This window comes from Mauremys mutica, chromosome 4, assembly GCF_020497125.1.
Source record: "Mauremys mutica isolate MM-2020 ecotype Southern chromosome 4, ASM2049712v1, whole genome shotgun sequence".
Lineage (NCBI taxonomy): Eukaryota > Metazoa > Chordata > Testudines > Geoemydidae > Mauremys > Mauremys mutica.
In genome coordinates, this window is record NC_059075.1 from 148,212,916 (window position 1) to 148,238,799 (window position 25,884).

At 47.8% G+C, this 25,884-nt stretch overlaps 2 protein-coding genes across 2 annotated transcripts in view; one reads left to right on the plus strand and one right to left on the minus strand.

Annotated features, from left to right (window-relative positions):
- The window catches only part of LOC123370220 (glycine N-acyltransferase-like protein 3), a 327,798-nt gene that overhangs the window by 97,942 nt on the left and 203,972 nt on the right, over positions 1-25,884 (minus strand). The window lies entirely within an intron of this gene.
- Positions 1-25,884, plus strand: part of LOC123370218 (sodium/hydrogen exchanger 10-like) — a 236,024-nt gene that overhangs the window by 32,570 nt on the left and 177,570 nt on the right. The window contains exons 6-8 of the mRNA XM_045016557.1: positions 1,788-1,904; positions 6,646-6,807; positions 20,509-20,608. Of these exons, the coding sequence (XP_044872492.1) occupies positions 1,788-1,904; positions 6,646-6,807; positions 20,509-20,608 (379 nt within the window). The remainder of the gene's footprint in view (positions 1-1,787; positions 1,905-6,645; positions 6,808-20,508; positions 20,609-25,884) is intronic.

Here is a 25,884-nt window from a genome sequence, read left to right on the forward strand (position 1 = left end):
GCTGCTGCTGGCGAGGTGCTACATTCAGAGCTGGGCACCTGGCCAACAGCCACTATTTTCTCGCCGCCCAGCTCTGAAGGCAGCGCGGAAGTAGGGGTGGCAATACTGTGACCCTCCCCTAAAATAACCTTTTGATCCCCCTGTAATACCATTTTGAGTCAGGACTCCCAATTTGAGAAACACTGGTCTCCCCTGTGAAATCTGTATAGTATAAAGTAAAAGCATACAAAAGACCAGATTTCACAGTCCGTGACACGTTTTTCATGGCTGTGAATTTTGTAGGGCCCTAATTATAATCTTGGTGCTTTCTAGGGATGGGTAGGATTCCACTGAAGGTCACCTGAGCATCCATATCTTTAAGCATTTTCCCCAGCCTAGTGAAATCTTGATGCATTTCACTGAGAATCTATCAGTATAATTTGTTCCCACATGAGGGACAATCAGTGGATTCTTTCCTGCTCCCATTAGGAGCCTCTTCAGCCTCATCTCTGCATTCCATATTTTAGCTCCCAATAGACAGCATACCCTTCTGTTCTCCAGATCCACTCCGGTGACAGGCCTGTTTGTTCTTAGGAGGGAGTACCCAGTCACGTACATTTGCCTCTTCCTGGTGTTGGTGCAATTCTCTGGCCTTCCTCCTGTTCTTTCTGGCTGTAAATCTTCTTGTCTTCATTTCTCACTTGTAATCTTTTGCAAGTCATCCTCTATTCTCCTGGGGCTCCAAACTCTGGCTATCTACACTTCTTATACCCCTCTTTTTGTTGGACTGGTCACATGCATAACATGTACTGAATGCTGCTAATGAAAACTTTCTGAACTTTTGTGCTAGGGCACATGGACACCATCAGTAGGATTCACATGTGCAGAACATTTGAAAGAACCACAGTTACTATCTGGCAGTAATCGTTCTATACTTATCTGTAACAAGAATTATTGGAGATGAGCCTCTGCATATTCACACTTTGTGCTCTATGCCCCACTTCCTTAGAGTTTCAGGTTAGGAATTCCCAAATTATTGGAAGGAATTGAGGCATAGTTGAGGCCATCCTCATTGTTCATACCTTCAGAACCCTCCAGGATGGGAGGGGGAAAAGGGGGGAAGAGGGGTGAATAGCCCCAACAGACACTGCTTTCCAAAAGGTGCTGGAAGCTTGTGATGCAGCTACTTGATCCCACAAACGTGAATATGCAGAGGCTAATGTAGAAGAACTCTGGTTATAGGCAAGTAACCTCCATTTATGCAGCCACCTCCCTACTTATCTTCCAAGTTATTGATTCTATGCAGATACTCTGGAAATATATTTTCTGCATCAGCATATGTGCCTGTTGGTTGTACAAACTCTCATTACCTCAAGTTATTTTCATGGCTTGGTATTTGACTTTAAGAATGTGAATCTGTGGAAATTCAGAGAAATGCCACTTAGGATAAGTAACTTAGGTCTTGTCCACAAACAGAAGTTGCACCAGTTTAACTTAAATTGGTTTTAAACTGATTTAGTTAAACTATTGCAAATCCCTTTGTAGACACTCTCATTTCATTGTAAGAGTGGCTTATTCTGGTTTAACTTAAACCTATTCCAAATCAACTTAAACTAAATTGAAATAAATTTGGTTTAAGTTGAAAAAAGTGTGTCCACACAACCTTTTGTGCAGCAAGTTTACTTAAAGTGGATTAAAATCACACCTTAGGTTGAATTGGTGCAATTTTCCTGTAGCTAACCCCCTAATTTTCATTAGTGTAGTAGAAGAGTTTCTTATAATAGTTTGTTCTATTTTCTTTTTTTAAGGTCTTTCAAAAATCGTCATTAATCTAATTAAAGGAGAGTCTTTGTTCAGTGATGCTACCAGTGCAATTGTTTTTGAACTTTACAGTGATCTTGTATCTGACCCACATACTGAAGTTGGTAAGGCAATATTTTCCATAATATTTATTCTCTTTTCATCCTCAGTTATTCTGAGGCCTGTGAGATCCTAGTTATGCAACAGAACTCTGATTTCTCTGGTAAACGCACACTAAATTCTATGATAAATTGACACTTTTGAGACAGGATAAAATATATTTAAAACATTCAGAAGTAAAGATGCATAACAGTACCGAATGATACTAATTTTTATAATGTTAAATAGTTCAGTAAAGCTATTTGGGTTAAAATAAACACCTTGTTTTTCATATTTCCTGTTGCCTCTGAAATTTCAAAATTGTGACATTTTAGAATTGACATTGTATAAACTGATTATAGCAGTTGGGAAACCAGAGGGTGTGGCCATTGGGCTGAGCATGTGTGTTGCAAGAATCAGATTTTTGTCAGTGGATTGTGAGGGGGCTTATTTGGAAGACACATTTACATATCTAACTTTAAGCTCATTGGGAGTTTCAAAGATCCAGTTGGGCGCCCTCTGCTGGCCATCCTCCAGACTGCGGTGAGGAGATCCAAGCCTCTGGATCCTTGAGTGTTTTAAGCCTCCAAAGTTTGCATAGAGTCCAGTCACTGCTCAATCTTGGGTTCCCTAGGCACATCCTCAAGGTGCAAATTCTCTATGTCTAATTCTCCCTTCTGAGAACTGTAATCCACTGTCCAGCTGCCTTGCCTCCCTCCTCCCTACCCGAGCATAGGGTTAACTCTTCAGACTCCCTCATAGTTAAATATATTCTCTTCCAGAACTCTACCTCAAGCTGTAAGCCTTCTGATTTACAGTTTAATTCTTTCTGGAGGCTCATAGTAATTGCAAAACATATAACACACATGGATTAACTTTCCACAGAGTCTAACACAATTTTTTATTTCCTTAATCATATAAAGCACAAGAGAGAACAAATCATTTAGAAAAGAATAAACATTCTAACTGCAGTACACCCTTCCTAGCTAATCCTTCCTATGGGAGTCCATAGGGGTGACCATCTGCGTCCAGCAAAGCAGACAGGGTTTGCTGCTTCACCTAGGCTTCTTCACTCTGGGGTGCTTCTCCTTCATGAAGTTCTCTTCCCCCAGCGCCTATGAGTATGCTCTCTTCTGCCACGTGCTTCCTTTTCCTGTGTTCTCTCTCTTGTTTGTATGCCCCACTTCCAATGTCTTCTTCCTTTGTTGTGTCTTTTGGTAACTTTCCACTGATCCAACCTTCACCCCCACCCCCCATCCCATCCCTGCAGAGGGGCAGGGTAAAAGTGGTTCTTCTTCGAGTGATTGCTCCAATGCATTCCAGTTAGGTGTGCGCGCCGCGCGTGCACAGCATCTCGGAACTTTTTTTCCCTAGCAACCCCGGCGGGCCGGCTGGGCGCCCCCTGGAGTGGCGCCGCTATGGCGCTAAATATATACCCCAGCCGGCCCGTCCGCTCCTCAGTTCCTTCTTACCGCCCGTGACGGCCAGTTGGAACTGTGGAGGGCTCTTCGTTCTCCACAATCCCTAGCGTTTACATCTCTCTTGTATATAGTTAGTTTAGTAGTTACAGTTTTAGATAGTTAGTTAGTGTAGATAAGGTGAAAGGGGGGGGTTTCCCCTTTTACCTCACCCGGTGCGGGCTCATGCCCAAGGCACCGGGCTTTAAGCCCTGCGCGGCGTGCCAGAAGCCGATGCCCATCGGAGACCCGCACGACGCCTGTCTCCGTTGCTTGGGCGAAGGGCATAGAACGGACAAGTGTTCGATCTGCTTAACTTTTAAACCGCGGACCCGGAAGGAGCGGGACATCCGCCTGAAGCAGATCCTAATGGAAGCGTCGCTTCGACCACCGGCACCATCCGCGCCAGCACCGCGAACTGACTCGGTGCAAAGCGCACCGGCGGCACCAGGCCGCTCCACCTCTGCGGCGCCGCCGACGCAGAAAGCAGCTAAGAAGTCGCGGCACCGCTCGCTTTCGCCTACAGGAAAGCAGAGACTGGCGAAGGCAATAGCGCAGGCTAGCGCTGAGGCCTCGGCGCAAGCAGCTGCGCGCCTGGCAGCTCCTGCGGTGCCCGTACACAAGCCGCGCACCGGACCCTTGACTCCGGCGCCGCAAGGGCCGTCGAGTCCGGCGCCGCCACGCTCCCCGGTACCGTCCGAGGTCGAGCCCCGGCTGCCGTCAACGCCGGAGACATTCGCCTCCGCGCGAGAGCTCATCAAGCTCATAGAGGCACCAGGCCTCCGGCCCCCGGCACCGCCGGTGCGGGCTGTCGTGTCGGCGGGGAAGCCGGCGAGAATGACCCGGCCACCGTCCCTGGACAGGCCGCATGGACGACGCTCCCGGTCCCGGTCCCGGTCCCGGTCCCGCGGCAGATCTCCATCCAGACGCTCGCGATCTCGGCACCGCTCGACTTCGCGGTACCGGTCGCCATCACAACGCCGGTCGCAGTCCCGGTACCGCTCGTCATCGCGGTACCGGTCGTACTCCCGACGCCGCACGAGATCCAGGTCGCCATCGCGTCGGCGCCATCAGAGATCGCCGTCCCGGCACCGCTCCCGGCACCGCGACTCGCGCGGACGTTCGTGGCACCGTCGTTCTCAAACAAGGTCAAGCTCCCGGCACCGGTCGAGCTCCCGGCACCGCGGCGGCCGTCACTCCCGGTCGCCGTCCCGGTACCGGCCGGAGCAACCTCGCACTTCTTTGCCTCCCGGGGAAGGTCGGCCCCATTCGGCACCACACTCTGCGAACGCTTCGGCACCGCCATGGCCTTCTCGACACGAGTCGGTCGCTTCTGGCGCGGACGGATACGGACTCCTGCCGCCCACCCCACGGCACCATCCTCAAGGGGCACAACCGTGGGGCTTTTGGGTTCCATGGGCCCAGTACGAGGCCCAGGGGGTGCCTTTTCCACCAAGGCCCCCCGCGTCAGAGCGCAGAGTCCCAGAGGCGACGGTATCCAGACCGGCCCCTTCGCCACCGGCGGCGGATGCTGTAGCGTCGGAATCCCAAGGCCATGTGCAGCCCGCACCCTCCGACGGACATGTGGCAGGCCCCTCTTCGGAGACGGTCGTCCAAGGGTTGTCCTCCTCGTCCTCGCCTGATGAGGCGGTGGCCGGTGCAGCAACTAAGGAGCCTCCCCCCATTGACGTGAGAGCTCACCAGGACCTCCTTCGTCGTGTGGCGACGGCAATGGCCTTGCCCATAGAGGAGGTACGCGAGGACGAGGACCCTATCACGAACGTGGTCGAGGCTGACACGCCGGTGCGAGTTGCACTTCCGTTTGTACGGACGGTGCAGAAGAACGCCACCACTATCTGGCAGACGCCAGCGTCCGTGTCCCCTACAGCCCGTGGGGTTGAGCGAAAGTACTCTGTCCCTCCCACGGGCTATGAATACTTGTATATGCATCCGACCCCGGACTCCTTGGTAGTCCAGTCGGTTAATGACAGGGAGCGGCACGGTCAACCGGCTTCGGCGCCCAAATCGAAGGACGCGAAACGTATGGACCTGCTAGGCCGGAAGGTCTATTCTGCAAGAGGCCTGCAAATGAGGATTGCCAACCAGATGGTCCTCCTCGCCAGGTACGTTGAGTTCAAAGTACCTTCCTGTTATCCTCAGTCTGAGGAAGGCATGCTTTTCAGGCTGGTAAGACACGGTCGATACACAGAGAGAGAGGCATTCATGATACAGTGATTTTTATTATAAAATTTCATTATGTCAACCAGAATTCATAATTTGGACAGACAAAGCTCCCAAATCATAGGGGACCCACTAGCACTTATGAATTTTGGGAGGCCTATAAGAGCCTGGCCACCACAGGTCTTACCCTATTGTGGTTGTATAGAGGAGGGGACCAAACAAATTTATTTTCCACCATTTTTGTTATAGAGAGTGTAATTATCTTTTAAAGACTCTGAAGGATCTTGTGTTTCCAATTACCTCCCTGTTGGAGGTCATCAGGAGGACCTCAAAAGGAATGCTTGGTCTCATTGACAGTTTTATGTAACCTTTTTTTAATTGACAATATTGACTATGCTTCGTGTGTTTTTGGAGCTGCAATTTCCCCCAATATTCATGGCACTCTTGTTTCTGAGCTTTGATGCTTTGTGTATAGTTCGCTGTAGTCACCATAGTTCTATACCTCAGGACAGATTGTTGGGAGGGGTTTTTTAGAGATGAAGTAGAACTGTGGCCAGTGTTGAGTTTGGCGTAAAATTTGAAAACATTCAACCGTGGGTAGGCTCTTACCTTTGCAGCCAATCTCCAGCAGTGACTCTTTCTGGAGGTCTGTTGTTCCGGATGACCCCAGAGTTAAACTCTGCAAGATTAAAATCATTATCTGACATTGCATGCAAAGATATGAAAGAGTAAACTCATTTTTTTATAGAAATATCAGAACCCTCTGCTAGCTTGGCTAATTCACATATTTAAAAATACAGTGGAAATTTGCTTACAAAAATTCATTAAGATTGCTGTTGTACTACAATACTTTCTTGTCCTCAAATATCTTTCCTGGTTTTCATAAGTCTGTGGGCTTTTGTTGTTGTTGTTGTCAAACTAACATTCTTTTTGAAGACATGTGGAGAGAGCTTAGCTGAGCATTTCCTAGTTATCGAATGTTTGAATTTGGTGTGTTGAAGTCTTGCATTCCAGAAGATATAGGGACAGGAAGTCTCTCTTGTGCAACAGAAATTTTAACTCCACTTGAATGCATTTTTAAAAAGTGAATTACTAATTTATAATTCAATCTTATTTTCTTCTTTTACAGCAAAAGAAATTATTATTAAACTAGTATTAAAATTTTTTGCAAGTATCATATTTGGATTTTTGAGTTCAAGAATAGTTAAATATTGGCTGTCTCATATCTTCAATGATGGATTAACTGAAGTAATTCTAAGCTTCTCAATGGCATACCTGATTTTCTTCATTGGTAAGACAAGGAATAACTATGCCCCTATTAATTCAACTAAACAAAACTGAACCTGATTTTCTGAGGGTTTTTTTTGTTATGCATATTCAAATATACATTTATTTACTAACAAAAATGTTACATTACAGTGATGTTAACCTAGCCATGTGTGACATATTTAACAGCATAAACAGAAATATGGTAAATTACATACTTAATATCTAAACCTAGGAATTAATAATGTTGTATTGAGAACCTTAAATTCTGCATTGTTACTTTGCATTTGACTGCTTTTATTTTAACTTTAATATTACATTAAAGAAGCATCTTAAAATTGTATATAATTTCTTGTAAATCCTGTAAATCCAGGTGCCTTAGTTACCATGAGTCCAATTTTGCAGGGTAGAGAGGAATTAAAACTAATAAATGGAAAAACTGTAAACGGTTAAACAATTTTAAGCACTGCAGGTCAGTAAATGAAAGTTTTACTGTTCTCATATTAACATTAACAAGGCTACGTTGTACATCTTTTTTATTTTATTATGTAAGTTTAACATGATTAGTTTGTTAAATTATATTCTTTTAAAAAGAAAAAAGATTACAAAATATTACATATGGTGTTTGCAAAATGGCCACATAAAGTTTTCAGTGCAAATATGTGGCCTCACATGGACAGTCAGTATATTACATAGCACTTTTTTTTGCTTATGTCACTTTTGGAGAACTATAAGTAGACAATGAAATTGCAGAATTTAGATTTGAGGCTCAAGCTTTCTGTAGTTTTGGTGTTCTTCAAATCAGGTGGACAAGGTAGTGCATCCAGGCCTGGGTAGGAGTCTTTGTCTCATGACAAACCTCTCAACTACAATGCACAGTGCTCTCAGAGGTAATTCAAAGCTCCAGCCTCTCTGAAAGGGATGCCTTCATATTTAAATCATTAAAAAGGCCACACAACTTTATATAAATAGAAAATAGGGGTTTGGGGTTCATGAGAATTTGTTCATTTATTCTGAGAGGCTAAAAGCCCACACAAATATTTTTCCAGGTGAATCATAATATGTATCAGTGTTACGTATAACGTTCTGGATCACAGACAATATAGACACTTGCATTTGTGCTGATACAGCTTTTTTCAAGGCTTTTTTAACTTATGATCTTGAGAAATTTTCCTGCCCTATTGTTGAGGAAATAGTGCACAGATCCCCTTAAGTTAGAGATTGATTTTACCCATTCAGAGAAAAGAGAGGTTTTCTTATCTATTAAGAGTCGATAAAACCATTATTCTGTTTTACTGTGGTTTGCACTGCTAGTATGCAAAATTTTGAGAAGTCCTTCCCTTCCTGACTCACCCAAGCCCCAATCCCAGTTTCATCCCCTAACTGTCTAGTTGATTATTAAAAATACAGGGGGGCAGGATCAGCAGCAGGTCACACACACAGTGCAGTCAGTAGGCACCCTGGTCGGTCTGTGAGGTGGTTTTCATGTTCTGTGTGGGTGGGGGGGTACGTGATTTTGTGGCGGGGGAGGGCGGTTACAGATCTTCTGCAGCGGTCCTTGTCCTGGACCACAGAGCCACGCAGCAGGGGAATCTGTAACCATCCTCCCCCGCAAAAAGGTCACATAGCCACTGCACACAGAGTCCCGAAAAGGAGGGATGGCAGGCTCCGTTGAAACAACCAGTCCGGCACTGCAGACCGCTCTAGGAGCAGGAGCCTGTCATTCCACGAGTTTAGAAGCGGTCTTTACATCAGTACACACCCTACCCACCACAGTCTGCATCCTAGTTTTAACCCTTTCCCACCAAAACAGTAATAAAAAAAACGGTGTTCATTAACAAAGTGCCATGCATTTTATTTTTAAACGTGTGTTGGAAGTGGGGGAGCGGGGCGAACGGGGTATGTAACTGCAGAGGATAGTCAACATTAACTGGGTAAAGAAACGGGGGCAGGTTCAGCTTCTCTGTAAACAAATGTAACAGTCAGAGGTTACCCCGCTCACCGAGGAACCTAGCTTTCAAAGCCTCCCAGATGCACAGCGCTTCCCGCTGGGCTCTTCTAATCGCACGGCTGTCTGGCTGAGCGTAATCAGCAGCCAGGCGATTTGCCTCAACCTCCCATCCCGCCATAAAGGTCTCCCCCTTGCTCTCACAGAGATTGTGGAGCACACAGCAAGCTGCAATAACAATGGGATATTGGTTTCGCTGAGATCTGAGCGAGTGAGTAATCTTCTCCATCTCCCCTTGAGACGTCCGAAAGCACACTCCACCACCATTCTGCACTTGCTCAGCCGGTAGTTGAAGAGTTCCTTGTCACTGTCCAAGGCGCCTGTATAGGGCTTCATGAGCCAGGGCATTAGCGGGTAGGCTGGGTCCCCGAGGATCACTATAGGCATCTGCACATCCCCAACAGTTATTTTGTGGTCCGGGAAGAAAGTTCCTTCCTGCAGGCGTCTAAACAGACCAGAGTTCCTGAACACACGCGCGTCATGAACCTTGCCCGGCCATCCGATGCTGATGTTGGTAAAACGTCCCCTATGGTCCACCAGTGCTTGCAGCACCATTGAAAAGTAGCCCTTTCTGTTAATATACTGGCTGGCCTGGTGGTCCGGTCCCAGGATAGGGATGTGAGTTCCATCTATAGCCCCACCGCAGTTTGGGAATCCCATCGCGGCGAAGCCATCTATGATGACCTGGACGTTTCCCAAGGTTACTACCTTTGAGAGCAGTAGCTCAACGATTGCGTGGGCTACTTGCATCACAGTAACCCCCACGGTAGATTTGCCCAAGCCAAAGTGGTTCGCTACTGACCGGTAGCTGTCTGGCGTTGCAAGTTTCCAGAGGGCTATGGCCACTCGCTTCTGCACAGTCAGGGCTGCTCGCATCCGGGTGTCCTTGCGCTTCAGGGCAGGGGACAGCAACTCACAGAGTTCAAGGAAAGTGCCCTTACGCATGCGAAAGTTTCGCAGCCACTGTGATTCATCCCAGACCTGCAGCACTATGCGGTCCCACCAGTCCGTGCTTGTTTCCCGGGCCCAGAACCTCCGTTCCTGAGCATGAACATGACCCATTGCCACCATGATGTCCACGGCGCAGGGTCCCGTGCTTTGTGAGAGGTCTGTGCCACTCTCACACTTCATGTCCTCACCGCGCTGCCGGAGCCTCCTCGCCCGATTTCTCAGCAGCTGACTGTGGAAGAGGTGGACGATCAGGTGCGAGGAGTTGACAACGGCCATAACTGCAGTGATGATCGCAGCGGGCTCCATGCTCGCAGTGCTGTGGTGTCCGCGCTATCACTGACCAGAAAAGTGCGCAAACTGATTTCCTGCCGGCGCTTTCAGGGAGGGAGGGCGGGAGTGACGGTTGAATGATGACAGTTACCCAAAAGCACCCTCGACACATTTTTTCCCCCAGCAGGCACTGGGGGCTCGACCCAGAATTCCAATGGGCAGCGGGGACTGCGGGAACTGTGGGATAGCTGCCCACAGTGCACCGCTTCCAATGTCGACGCTTGCCCCGTTAGTGTGGACTCACAAAGTCAAATTACTGTCCTTAGTGTGGATACACACATTCGACTTTGTAAGGTCGATTCCACAAATTCGAGTTAAGTTAAATCAAACTACTCTGGTAGTGTAGACATACCCTTATTTGTTGTTTGTCCTATTTCTGAAATATTTTTCATTGAGGCCAATCACTTTTTCTTTATATGTAGTTTCAGCTTCAAGTTTTTTCTGTTGTATTATCGTTGGTTAAGTGCTTCACTTGAGCCAAACTTGGGTGTGATTTTCTTACTCTTCTTTAACCATTTCTCACTCCAGCCAAGTGCCTCTCCCCTCTCAACTTATAAATACACTTTATTGTGAGCTAAATAGCATTCATGGAGGAGGCTGCTAGATCACCTGCATTGGTGGCCAGAACTTCTGCTCTTTCACTAGTCATTTCTGCTTGTTCAACAGTGACTTAAGCAAAACTTTCATCTTGTTAGAGACTGACATTTCCCATTACAGAAATACCATTTACAGGTAAGAGAGAAATCTATTTAAATTTGAAAACTATGCACAGTACGTTTTTTACGTAGAAAGATATTCTTAATTTGAATGATGTCCCTGTGGATACTCCACTTCAGGTGTCTGTGCACCCCTGTGCTGTTGATCAGAGAATTTCAGCAGCAGTATCCATCTGGATTGTGCGTGCGCCGTGGTTGTCTTGCGGCACCATTGGCACCTCATCTATTGTATGTGCGACTCGACACCCTCAGTTCCTTCTCAATTGGTCCCAGCCTGAGCTGGAAACCTAGAAAAACTAGTTCAAAATAGTTTTAAGTTTCATAGTATAGTTAGTAGTAGTTTAGCTAGTCTTCATTAGTCTTAGTTACTTAATTTTTTTCTTTTTCTTTCCTCAGAGCAGGAAACATTCAACCACACTCAACAATGCCTGGTTCTCCGGGTTTTAAAAGATGTGGCGCCTTCTGAGACGCTATCCCTGCCTGACAGTCATTCCCTCTGTGTCCATTGCCTTGGTGAGTCACACATCTCCCAGAAGTGCACTCAGTGCAGTACTTTGAAGGCCAGAGCTAGACAGGATCAAGACTTCCATCTGAAGCTCATCTGACTGGCTTCTGACTGGCCAAAAGACTCCCAGGTACATCACCCTCAGTGAAGGATAAGGCTCATTCCTCAAAAAGATCGAGGAAAAGAGCTATGACCTCACTGCAAAGACTAAAAAAAAATGGTCTCCTGCTAGGTCGCTGTCCTCAGTGCCGCATTGTGGGTAAGCACCTTTGAGGCACCAGGCACCTCTGGCACCATCCACACTGGGACCCCATTTGAAAGAGAAGAAGTCAAGGCACACATCTAAACCTTCCTCCTCCTCCTCTATGGCACCAACAACACCGGTGAAATACACAGTGCCAAAACCCTCACCAATGGCTGTGCCACCACCACTAGTGCCGACAACTTCCTTGGCACTGACAGAGAGGGTGAAGATGGCATAGTCCACACTGAGCAAGTCAGGTCAGAAACCATCGGGACTGTCCATGGCTCCATCTAAAATACTGACATCGGTAACAAAATTGATGGCACTACATCAGTTTCTACACCAGAAAGACATCATGGTATCCTCAGTACCACTCTTGCTGCTCTTCAGCACCGATGACTCCCCAGAGCATACAGCACCGGAGCAATCAGCCTCACCCACTGCCCCTCCATTCTCTAGCAATGAGGATGATAAACAGAAAGAGGTTGCTTTTGCTTTGCAACACTCTTCATCTGTCAAAAACAGACCACCTTTGGGACCCATGAAATCAAGGGCTCAATATGTGCAAGACATTCAGCCTTAGTACGGACAGCCATGGATGTGCCCACCCATGCCTTTTCCCATGCAGTGGTCACCCTGAGACCCATGGGCAACATACAGGACCCATTGCAACTGACCTCCAACCCCTCTTAGAGGAGAGATAAGATTGCCACCACCGTGCTGCATACCGGAGACCTCTGATGTCCCTGAGGAAATGGGGGATGAGAAAGAGGAGGGCACAGAGCAGGACATGATCTCACCTGCACATAACTCCCCATCACCAGACAAAACCATAATGCTCCCATCACTGCTGATGATTTTAACCAGTTTCAAAAACTGTTTAAAAGGGTGGCGCAGAGTCAGGAGATCCCTGTGTCTGACACGCAGCACAAACTCCTCCAGATTCTCCAGACCTCTTAAACCTCTAAAATTGCGCTACCCATAAATGACGCCCTGATGAAGCCAGGAGAGACTGTTTGGCAAACACCAGCTACTGTCCCACCAACATGTAAGAGGGTGGACAGGAAGTATTACATGCCTGCCAAAGATATAAACTTCCTTTCCTCCTCCTCCCCCCCCCCCACCCCCCAATTTCCTGGTAATGGAGGCCTCAAACCAACACGGCAAACAGCACAGTATAGATCTAGTATCAGAGGGGTAGCCGTGTTAGTCTGAATCTGTAAAAGCAGCAAAGAGTCCTGCGGCTCCAACATGTCTGTTAGTCTATAAGGTGCCACAGGACTCTTTGCTGCTAGTATACATCTACTCCACAGATAAGGACTGGAAGAGGCAAAAGGTCTACTCTTCTGAGACCTTACAGTTCTGTGTGGCAAACTACAGCATGCTCCTGGCCAAATATGACTATGACAGTTATGGCAAACTGAATTATTTTATTAATGACCTTCCAGAGGAGAGGCGGGAACAGTTCAAAGGTTTACTCCCCTAGGGACAACTTGTCGCCAGAACTGCACTACAGGTGTCCCTTCATGTGGCAGATATGGTGGCAAGAACAGCCAAAGCTGTTGTAATGCGCAGGGCATCCTGCCTGCAATCATCAGTAAGGCTGCAAGTCTGTCACAGAGGTCACAGAAGTCACAGATTCCATGACCTCTGTGACTTCTGCAGCGGCCAGCAGCAGCAGTTTGGGTGTGTGGGAAGGGGCTCAGGGCTAGGGGCAGGGAGTTGGTGGGTGGGTGGGGCGCTTACCTCAGGGTGGGGGGCTCCTTGGCTCCCACTGGCATGGCCCTGAAGCTCCTAGGCGGAGGAGGGGCCAGGGGGCTCCACGTGCTGCCTGCAGGCCCCGCCCCCCACAGCTCACGTTGGCTGTGGTTTCTGGCCAATGGGACCTGCGCAACTGGGGCATGTGGCGGGAGCAGTGCGTGGAGCCCAGGAGTCACTCAGGGCTCAGAATTGGATACACTGTTAAGTTTCACAGTGCTATCCTCGATCACTCAAGCAACTCTGAAGCTCCTTCAATCCACAGTGGGGCATTGCTCTACAGTTACCTGAAGTGGAGCACCCATACAGACATCATGCGAAGAAGAGACAGTTACTCACCTTGTGCAGTAACTGAGGTTCTTCAAGATGTGTGTCCCTGTGGGTACTCTACTACCCACCATCCTCCCCTCACCCTGTACTTTGGAGTTTGCATTAGGGACTCTACGGTAGAGCAGGAACTGAGGGGGTTGGGTCACACGCATGATAGATGCCGTGAGACAACCACTCTGCATGAGCGACCCAGACGGACACTGCTGCTGAAATTCTCTGATCAATGGTGCAGGAGTGCACTGATACATAAAGTGGAGCACCCACAGTGGGACACATCTCGAAGAACCTCAGTTATTGCACAAGGTGAGTAACCTTGCCTTCACTCACATGTGTGTTGGAATATTTATGCACTGCCGTATTTTTCCAGGGACTGATACAGTCTGACTGATACTCTGCCAGGGTAATGTTAGGTCCCCATAACTGCCTATGCTTCCTCCCCTTGCCACAAGTATTGCTTCAACCAGCCTGCCTATGAGCCCTTCCAGAGACAGTGTTAGAGCACCATAATTATTATATTACGGGAGTTGTGAGAAGGCTATTTTCTTCGAGTGACTGCTCATGTGTATTCCACAATAGGTGTGTGTGCTCGCCATGTGCACTGGTACCAGAAGATTTCCCCCTAGCAGTACCCGTAGGGGAGCGCCTCTATGACCCCTGGAGTGGCGCCTCCATGGCGTGGTATAAGGAGCGCTGTGTGCTTCCCCCACCCTCAGTTCCTTCTTGCTGCCAATGAAGGTGCTTGCGAACTGCTCTGCTCCAGCTTGTCTGCAGCTTTCCTCTAGCACTGTTGTTCGTTGGGCACCGGGTACCACAGTGTCGGCGCGCAGTGACCCCTCGGTGCTACCTACCAGTCGGCACAGCTTCCCATCCTTGGGGCACTCCAAGAAGGCTAAGAAGAAACCTTCTCTGCTGCAGCCCCGGAGCAGACTGGGGGAGAGGCTAGACGCATGTTGGGCAGTCCTTGGTCCCCATTGGCCTCCAGGCCTCCGACTCAGGTCAAGCAGAGTAGCGTGGCCTATTCAGAGCAGGCTTCCCTGACTGGATGCCCACCACGCCTGAGGCCCTGCAAATGGCCTGGGACGTTATGTACTGCTGGTGCCAGGGGCACCACTAACGCTGGCTCCCTGGTCCAGAGGCAAGCCACTGTTGGGATTTCCACAGTGGCCCCCCTGCTCGGTACTGTTTGCGGTCGAGGGAATGTTTCTGACGCTGTTTGCTGCTCAGCGCACCGCCCGGTGTGGTAGTCCACGCCGGTCACCTTCGACCCCTACCAGGTTGTCTGGCTGGGTTCCGACTAACAGGAGCTCCAGGCACCGCTCCGCTCGAGACCAAGACTGATGGCACCAAAAGTCCTTGTCTCTGAGGGGCTATTGTAACCAGTTGTGACATGAACATTGGCACCATTCCTCTTCATCGTCTCACTCCAGGACCCCGCTGCAGTACCACTCCTGCAGTCCTGGGCGTCGATTGCTGGCACCTTGCCGTTGCGGATCCTCCCACCGGAGCTGATTGTAGAGCAGTTGCTACCATTGGCACCGTTCCTGATGCTGCCGCTCATCCCAGTCTAGGGACAGCCACAGATCATACGCCAGCCCGGCTTCCCTTTGTAGCCGTCGATCGATGGGACAGGCCAGTGAGGCTGAACAGCCTGCTCCACTGGTGCCACAGCAGTGGCACCGGGCTCCTTGGCAGGCACCGTGGTATCAATGGGCCCCATGGCCCCCGATGCTGCCCCTGCGGCTGCAGAAGGTCCAACAAGTGTATATCAACAAAGGGCGTCGACTTCGCATCCAGTGCCTAATTTCTTAGTGACAGACGCAGTCCAGTGACGTGGCATGCAACAACAGCCCTGAAACACAACTCATGATAAGGACTGGAAAAAACTTGATCAGTTTTGGCAATAAGGCTTACTCCTTGGCTACTCCTCACCTCTGCATAGCCAACTATGCAATATTACTAACAAAATAAAACTATACAAACTACACAAAAATGTTCAAATTGATTAATTTATTGCCAGGAAAAAGGGAGAACAATTTGCAGCACTTGATTCTGAGGACAGGGCTGCAACATCTCCATTGACGGTGGGTGCAATGAGAAGTTCATGGCTCTCTCTTTCTGGCTTCTCCAAAGAGGTGCAATTCATGGTGGAAGACTTGCCAGCCCAAATTATTCGCCAAAAGGACAGACGACTCACTCCACTCACTCACGGACTCATGAGCGATTCTCCGATCCTTGGGAACCTATAACCCCAAACCGAAGAGGAAACAGAGGAATTACTTTACATCCCAGCGATACTACTGGCCAATGTATTCACAACAACAGCGGTGATTTGACTCACAGGGTCACAGACACAGGCCCTGAGGGGACAACAATCTGCTTCTCAAGCTGCATCCCAACCATCAGCTTCCCCTAAGAAGAACTCTGGTGGATGGAGACCAATGCTCAACCTCCGATAATTCAACAGGTTCGTCAGAAACACAATGATTCAAGATGGTCACACTATAAGCGACTGCCTGCTAAAAGCATCAACCCAGCAGACAGCATTGCAAGCCACTGAAGAGGTGGTAACCCTCTTCATGAATCTGGGCTTCCTAATAAATACCGAGAAGCCCACTCTAATAACAGTGCAAGAGCTGGACTTCATTGGGGCCCACCTCAACTCTCTATAGCCTCACTACCGAGACAATGTTCTTTCATTCTCACCAGCCTCATACTCACTTTGTGAAATAGCCCACAGGAATCTGCTAGGACTTGCCCCCAACTCCATGACCACGTGGCAGCCACAACAGTTGCTGTCAGACACACCAGATTAAACATTGTTTTCCTACAAGGAAGGTTACTTATCAACTTTGTTCCACACAGGCACAGCATAAACAAGCACCTCACGATATCAGGCAAAATAAAGGACCCCTTTCTCTGGTGGGCAAAACTGACCAATGTATGCATGGGGGCATCCTTCATTCAGACCACAAATGCCTCACTCCTGGGATGTGGAGCACACCTGCACCCACATTCTGTATAGGGCTGCTGGTCTCCTGCAGAATCCCTTTGACATATAACCCTATTGGAACTTTAAGCTGTCCGCAACGCTTGCTCCCAATTCCTGCCATTCATCAAGGACAAGGCTATTTGAAGCCTCAGCTTGTATGTATTATATATACAGACAAGGGGGAGCACACTCGTAGTACCTCTGTGCAAGCCATAAAACCCTGACAATGGTGTGTCAGCCTCAATATCCACACCACCACAGCAGATACCCTCAGCAGACAAATTTCTCAGGACCGCGAAGGGAGCTCGACATGTATTTCAGTACTCCTACATGTATTTGAACACCGGGCGTTCCCCTCAGTAGACCTTTTATTAACTGCACAAAATACCAAACACCCTCGTTTTTGTTCTGGTGCAGGTCTCGGTGTGCAGTCGTTAGGCGATGCATTCCTCCTCGAGTGGAACGCTCCCCTTCTCTATGCCTTCCCTCCGATTCCTCTCTTGAACCGAGTGATCCACAAGATCAGGCTGGATGGGCCACAGTAATTCTACTATCATGGTCTCGCCAAACCATGGTATCCTTACCCCTCAGTATGACCGTGCATCTATGAATCATACTCTTACTTTGTCTCACCCGCTGTCCCAGGACTCAGGCTATGTCCTGCATCCACAGAAACTCCGTCTCAGAGCATGGCTCCTCCATGGCTCTCAGAACCTGAGCTGACCTATTCAGAGGAGGTACAAAATATAGTTACACAGTGGAATAGAAATGAACTGTTCCCATACACCCTGAAGGGGAGATGAGTTAAGGTCTGGTGCCAACTAAAATGGATGATTTCCATCCCAGGGACATTACCCTTTATACTGCATTACCTATTAGAACTCAAATGGTCAGACCTATACATGAGCTCAATAAAAGTCAATCTACCTACCATCACAACATTCCACTCCAAGGTGGATTGCCATCCTGTCTTTACCTATCTACTGGCCCAATGCTTCCTCAGAAGACTCAATAATGCCTACCCTGAACTGTCATAGAATTGGAAGGGACCTCAGGAGGTCATCTAGTCCAACCCCCTGCTCAAAGTAGAACTAATCCCCAGGCAGATTTTTACTCCAGTTCCCTAAATGGCCCCCTCAAGGATTGAACTCACAACCATGGGTTTAACAGGCCAATGCTCAAACCATTGAGCTATCCCTCCCCCTTTTGTGAGCCCACTACACCATGGGACCTGAACCTGGTCCTTCAAATCATCATCTCTTCCCCACGTGAACCCAGGATGACATAATCACTGCTACAGCATTCTATGAAAGTAGCATTTCTTATAGCAATGACATCTGTCAGACATGTGGGAGCACCGTGGGTTTTCATGGTGGAACCCCCATACATGGTCTTCTTTGAGGCTAAAGCCTCCCTCAGACCACACCCCTAAACCCCACACAGATAGAACAGATTACATGTTCCATAATTTTGATGTTCGGAGAACATTGGCTTCTTACATTGACAGGACTAAACGATCCCATAAATCACCCAGACTGTTTCTATCCATCACTAAATGCTCCAAAAGGAGCACCATCTCTAAACAAAGACTTTTCATGTAGATTCATAATCACACAAAACTCTGCTATCATCAGTTGAACTGCCAATCCCTCATGGGGATTCACTCACATCCCACTAGAGTCTTATCAGCCTGCAAGGCTTCCCTGCACAATGTACCTATCACGGACGTTTGTAGAGTTGCTGCCTGGGTCTCAGCCCATACCTTTAGACAGCACTATGCCTTAGAGCAACAGGCAACATCTGATACCTCTTTCGGATGCTCTCTACCATCAGAGGTCACAACTTCAACTCCAAAGCCCCTCCTTCCATCGGAGGGCACTGCAGCACCCACAGGGACAGCACTCAAAGAAAAAAGAGAAGGTTACTCACCTTATGCAGTAACTGGGGTTCTTTGAGATGTGTGTCCCTGTGGGTGCTCCACTACCTTTCCTTCTCCCCTCTACTTCAGAGTTTCCTTATTAGTCTCTGCAGTGGAGAAGGAACTGAGTGGGAGTTGGTTGCACAGTGTTGGTTAACTGCCTGCAGCAGCATGAGGCAGGGACCAAGCATATGCAATTCAACCGGCACAGCTACTAAAAGTCTCTGACTATGAGCACAGGGGCGCACAAACACCTAAAGTGAAGCACCCACAGGGACACACATGTCTAAGAACTCCAGTTACTGCACAAGGTGAGTAACCTTCTCTTCTCATGGACAACACTGCCTTGATGTTTTTACATCAACAGGCAAGGCGAGACCGACTCCTCTGCCCTCTGCCAGGAAGCCCTCAGGCTGTGGGACTTCTGTATAGCCCACGACATTTGCCTACAGGCCTACCACCTCCTGGGCGTCTGGAACTCGCGGGCAGATCGCCTGAGCATAGACTTCTCCTCTCAGCACTAATGGTCTCTACACCCAGAGGTGGTGCACAGACTTTTCCAAGAGTGGGGAATTCTCCAGGTGGACCTGTTTGCGACTCGGCAGAACCGCCAGTGTCCCCGGTTCTGCTCTGGGGTGGGGGGGCTGGGAATGGGTGCTATCTCCGATGCCTTCCTTCTATCCTGATCAGGCCAACTTCTCTATGCCTTCCCCCCGATCCCACTGATTGGCAAGGTCCTGGAAAAGATAAAGACAGACAGGGCATGGGTCCTCCTTATTGCCCCGGCGTGGCCCAGGCAACATTGGTACGGGGCCCTCACGAGCCTGGCAGTCGCCCCACCATGGCCATTACCATCACGCCTGGACCTGCTCTCCCAGGACCAGGGCCGCTGCCTCCACCCCAACCTAGCGGCACTCCACCTTACGGCGTGGCTGCTCAATGGTTAGGCTGGGAGGAGAGGACATGCTTGGAAGGGGTTCAGTGCGTCCTCTTGGAAAGCAGGTGACCCTGCACGCTTCGAGCCTACTTGGCAAAGTGGTCTCAGTTCTCCCAGTGGGCAGCTGAGTGGAGCGTTTCACCTGTGGCTGCCCCGATCCAGCTCATTTTAGACTACCTCCTTCATCTCAGAGCCCAAGGCCTAGCGCCCTCGTCTGTCAAGGTGCACTTGGCGGCCATATTGGCCTTCCACCAGCTGGTGCAGGGGCACACAGTATTCTCCCATGCTTTGACTGACAAGTTCCTTAAGGGTTTGGATCATCTCTTCCCGTACGTTAGGCCCCCAGTCCTGCAGTGGGACCTGAACTTGGAGCTGGCCTGGTTGACGGGTCCCCCTTTTGAGCCACTAGCTACATGCTCTGTCTTGATTTGATATAGTTTGACTGATTTGAGTGTTAGGGTTGCCTGAAAATTTAAACCAAAGAGATTACATGCATTTTTTGACAATACTGGTTATAGAGTTACAGTTTATTTTCTTCTTTTCAAATCAGTAAATCTGCTAGTGAAAAATTAGAGTGGGGGGAGAGAAAATTTTGTTAGACTAGTGGGAAATCAAAATGTAATATGTCCCTTAATAGCTCAGTCGTTTCAACTAAATAAATATTATTTATTTCCAGACCTATGATGATATCACTTTTAAGGCTGGTGCTGAAGCAAGAAACCAAACAAACTAGCCTGGGTAGTTTTAGCATAGTTAAAAAAATGCAAGAGAAATAATTGATTTAGGAACCTACCAGTGTAGGAACCAATAAGAGGAAAAAGAAGAATTTGAAGGAATTATGTTTCTCTTTTTAATTATATTGCCAAAACTTATTTTTAATATTTTCTCCGATAGTACAAATAACACATTTAAAAAGTTCCCCAAAAAGCAAACTTAAAGTAATTATTTTAAGTAGGCAAATCTAATCATGAATTAAAATATAGTTTGTCACCTACAGTAAATTAAATGGGATTTAATGTACTTGTTTTTCTTCTCTTTAGCTGAATGGCTTGGAATGTCTGGTGTTATCTCGCTCGCTGTTTTGGGAATTCTCTTAGATTCTGTAAGCTTTAGTCCAGGGGTGGATGAATTTATCTTTAGGTAAGTATTTACTTCCATTTTAAATTAACTGTTTTATGTCCTTCAAGATATTCCTTGTTGCTACTTATGTGTCAGGAGAGGGAACTGTGTTTATAAGCAGACTAATCTGATCAATAATGGAACATACAAATGGTCCCTGGATTAGATGCTCTTCCAGTGGAGTGGTTCATTCATAATTAAAAAACAAACAAACTAGCGTTCTGGTTAAAACACAAAGAAAAGTTGCCGTAATCCCTTCTGGCTTTGTGGAAGGAGCGTACCTTGAGGTTCTTCTTTGAGGAGGGTCCCTAGGGGTGCTTCACTTTAGGTGTTCATGTGCCCTTGTGTGTGTAATCGGAGATTTGTAGTAGCAATGCCTGTTTGGGTTGCACATGCACAGTCCCCATTGGTGCTGCCTCAGGTGGTTATCTGGCACTGTGAGACCAACCCCCTCTCAGGCCTGGTCTACACTACGCGTTTAAACCGGTTTAAGGAGTGTAAAACTGATTTAACGCCACACCCGTCCACACTAAGAGGCCCTTTATATCGATATAAAGGGCTCTTTAAACCGGTTTCTGTACTCCTCCCTAACGAGAGGAGTAGCGCTAGTATCGGTATTACCATATCGGATTAGGGTTAGTGTGGCCGCAAATCGACGGTATTGGCCTCCGGGCGGTATCCCACAGTGCACCACTGAGCGCTCTGGACAGGAATCTGAACTCGGATGCAGTGGCCAGGTAGACAGGAAAAGCCCCGCGAACTTTTGAATATTTCCTGTTTGCCCAGCGTGGAGCTCCGATCAGCACGGGTGGTGATGCAGTCCAAAATCAAAATAAAAAAAGAGCTCCAGCATGGACCATGCAGATGTGATCGCAGTAAGGGCAGGCAAATCTGTTCTATCAGTGCTCCGTTACAGAAGACGAAATTCAAAATCATTTTTTAAAAATCTCCACACAGACGCCATTGCTGGAGCTCTTTTTTTATTTGGATTTCGGACTGCATCGCCACCCGTTGCTTTCCCAGAGGAAGGAATGACTGACGACATTTACCCAGAACCACCAGTGACAATGATTTTTGCCCCATCAAGCACTGGGATCTCAACCCGGAAATTCCAAGGGGCGGGGGAAGCTGCGGGAACTATGGGATAGCTACGGAATAGCTACCCACAGTGCAATGCTCCAGAAGTCGACGCTAGCCTCGGACCGTGGACGCACACCACCGATTTAATGTGTTTAGTGTGGCCACGCGCACTCGATTTTATACAATCTGTTTTGCTGAACCGGTTTATGTAAAATCGGAATAATCCCGTAGTGTAGACGTACCCTCAGTTCCTTTTCTACCGCCTTTGGCTTGAGTCGGAGCATCTAGCAGCACCTCTGTGCCTAGTCTTATTACCATAGTTTTCACTAGTTAGATTTAATTCTTGCTGTTTATAGTTAATTCTTTTCTCCTCTTCTTTCCCATTAAATTTATTTTGTCTCTCAAAAAAATTGTTTTTTCTTCAGACCAGAAGTTTAGGTTTCTGTTGTTTACTTTTAGAGTAGGCTATTAGTTTTTCCCCTTACAGTGGGAAACACTCCTCTGAGAGGCATCACCAGTTCCCTGGGTTTTAAATGCTGCCTCACCTGCAGACTTTCAGTACCTGTGTCTGACAGGCACTTGCAGTGTGTTCACTGTCTTGGTGAGACACACATACCTCAAAAATGCTCACAGTGCCACAACCTAAAAACCTGGATCAGGAAAGCAAGAGACCTACAATTTTAAATTCCGCCTAACGGAGAAGTCTCTCCGGCCGGCATCTGACCCTGAAGCATAGATAGACCCCACCTGTCAGCAATCCTTCCTCCATGGCTCAAACTAAAGATCATCCCTCTAAGAAGGTGGCAAAAAGTGGGCCAAAACTTCTCTGCCTCGGGAATCTGCCAAAAAATGGTGTTCCTCAAACTAGCAAACCCCATTGGTACCGAGCGCACCGGCCTTCTCCATGGCCAAAGTAGTGGGACCCTCCAGTACCGTGGGTACCAAAAGATCAAAAGACTCCAAGCAGGCTCATTCTGACACGGGCAGTAAGGGAAAACCGAAACCCCATGTTTTAGTGCCGACAGAGCTAATTAGACACCTGGCGCTGAGCGGCTCGGCACCGCTGCAGATCGTGGTGCAAACTTCTGTTGGTATAACGCAATCCGTGCACGCATCAACACCGTCAGTCATGCTGCAACAGTCGGTACTGACTGCTACACCTTTAAAGGCACTGATGCTACTGGCACCACAGCAATTCCTGCACCAGAAGGACCTAATGATCACCTCGATGCCAGAATTTCCTATTCTGAGCACCGATGTCACTCCAGGCATGTTTGGTACCGAGCCACCTCACCACTCTACCTCGATCTGCTCTCCCGTTCTCAAGTGATGAGGATGAGGACGAAGGGGAAATATACCGGTAATCGTCACACCATTCTTCTCCCATCTGCATGCCTCCCAGACCAAATCAACCACCACAAAGGGGATATCATACTGAACCCAAAGATTGACTCTGGTATGGGCACCTTTTCCACTACACTGGACTTATTGGAGCCAATGGGTGGAATACCCCTCACAACACCACAAATCTCCCAGCCTACCCAGGTTGAGCGTGTCATTCACCCTTACCTTTGGTGCTGGGACCATCTGAGCTTCCAGAAGAGGTGACTGAAGAGAAGGATGAGATCTCTGAGCAGGAGATGGCACAAGCAGCCCACTTTTCATCATCTTCCCCCAACAACACTATCATGCCCCACCTTCCAATACGGGAGATGATTTCAAACAATTTCAAGACCTTGACAAGAGAGTTGCGAGCTAATTGGACGTTTCAGTGGAAGAAGTCCAGGAAGCACAACATAAACTCCTAGACAGCTTACAGACATCGTGTTCCAAAATCGCTCTACCCATAAATGACCCATTTATGGAATCAGTAAAGTCAATTTGACAGACCTCAGCAACAATCCCACCCATCTGCAAGAGGTCTGAAAAATATTATGGGCTGGCAAAGGGAATGGGGTTCCTCTTCTCACACTCCACACCAAATTCCTTGGTGGTGGATGCAGTTAACAAATGGGGCAGACAACAACACTGCAAAAACATGCTTTATAATAGAGATTGGAAGAGGCTTGACCTCTTTGTCTGTAAGGCCTACTTCTTGGCGACTCTACATGTTAGGATCACCAATTTTGAGGCATTAGTTGCCAAACATGACCATACTAATTATTCAAAGCTATCAGACTTTATTGATTTTTATTCCTGAGGAGAAAAGAGAGCAGTTCATGTCCATTATCTCGGAAGGACACCTTATAGCCAGGACAGCATTGCAGGATGCCCTGGACTCCTCAGACACAGCAGCAAAGTCTGCAACCACTGTGGTAGTGATGAGAAGGGCATCTTGGTTACATCTCTCTGGGTTCCCCTGAGAGGTGCAATCGACAGTTGAAGATCTTCCATTCAAAGGGCCTAAACTCTTTGCAGCAAAAACAGATGAGTCCCTCCACACACTCAAGGGCAATATTGAAGTCCCTGGGCATTTATACACCTAAGATCAAGAAAAGACAGGGCAGATATTATGCCTCACATAGATTCTGGTCCATTCACTACATGCAACCACACAGACGATATGAACAACAAGGGCGGAGATAGTCTCCACCTCAGCCTGCTACATCTCAACAACCAACCTCAAGGCAGCAATTTTGAGACTTTGGTTGAGGGCCGAGACCTGCACATCATTCAGAATCACAAGATCAGATTGGACAAGTCCAAAGGCATCCTGATAGCCCCCATATGGCCTTGACAAATGTGGTTCCCTTACCTTCTCAGAATGGTGGTGTGCCAACCACACATTCTTCCTTTTCTACCTCATCTCCTTTTTCAGGTCGCAGGCCATATCCTTCACCCAGACTTAGAAAGACTCCATCATATGGCATGGTTACTCCATGGCTCTGAGGACCTGAAATTACATGCTCAGAGGAAGTACAGAACATTTTATTAAATAGTCGCAGAACAACCACCCATCACATATATCTACAAATGGAGATGATACAATACCTGGTGCCAAATGAAACAGATCACAGCAATCTCTTCCTCGTTACCTTTGATACTGGACTACTTGCTGGAACTTAAGAAATCGGGCCTCTCCATGAGCTCAATCATGGTGTACCTCTCATCTATCACAGCATTCCACCACAAGGTGGACGACTTATCCATTTTTGTGCACCCAATCACCAAGCATTTTCTCAAAGGCCTCAGCAACATTTTATACTGAAGTATGAACTACTTCTCCATTATGGGATTTTAACTTAGTCTTCCGGGGCATCACTGGACTCCTGTTTGAACCATTAGCGACGTGCTCCCTCCTCACCTTTCAATGCCTCACAGAGTTTCTTGTTGCCATCACATCCGCCACCCACTATTCATAATATTCTTCATGGCACACCCACTATTCATAATATTCTTCAAAGATAGTTACCCTAAGACCTCATTCTAAGTTCTTACCTAAGGTTGTCTCATCATTCCATCTCAACCAACCCATCCACCTACCAACATTCTACCCAAAACCTCATGAGAATAGAAGGGAGTCAACACTAGATGCCCTGGACGTCTGCGGTGTGCTAGCCTTTTACACAGACAGAACAAAGACGTTCAGGAAGTCTCCAAAATTATTCATCTCAATCACTGAACAGTCAAAAGGAGATGCTATATCTAAATAAAGACTGTCCAGATGGACTTCAGAATGTTTCTAATTATGCTATCACCAATATGATCTTCAACCTCCAACGAGGATTCACACACATACCACCAGAGCTCTATTGGCTTCGACAGCATTTCTTAACCATGTCCCCCTTATGGACATCTGTATAGTATAAACTTGGGCCTCGGCCCATACATTTACACATTGTGCATTAGAATATCACATATCATCTGATGCGCTATTTGATCTTACTGCATTATCATCTACCATGACTTCAACTCCGAAGCCCCTTCCTTCCACCGAAGGGCGCTGCTCTGAAGTCACCTAAAGTGGAGCACCCACAGGGACACTTGTCAAAGAAGAAGAGAAAGTTACTCACCCTGTGTAGTAACTGAAGTTCTTTGAGATGGTTGTCCCCATGGGTGCTCCACTACTGCCGGTTCTCCCCTCTACTTTGGTGTTTCTCACTAGATGCTCTGCAGCAGAGAAGGAACAGAGAGGGGGTTGGTCGCATAGCACCAGATAACTGCTTCAGGTGGTGCAACCCAACCAAGCACTGCTACCAGAAATCTCCAATTACAAG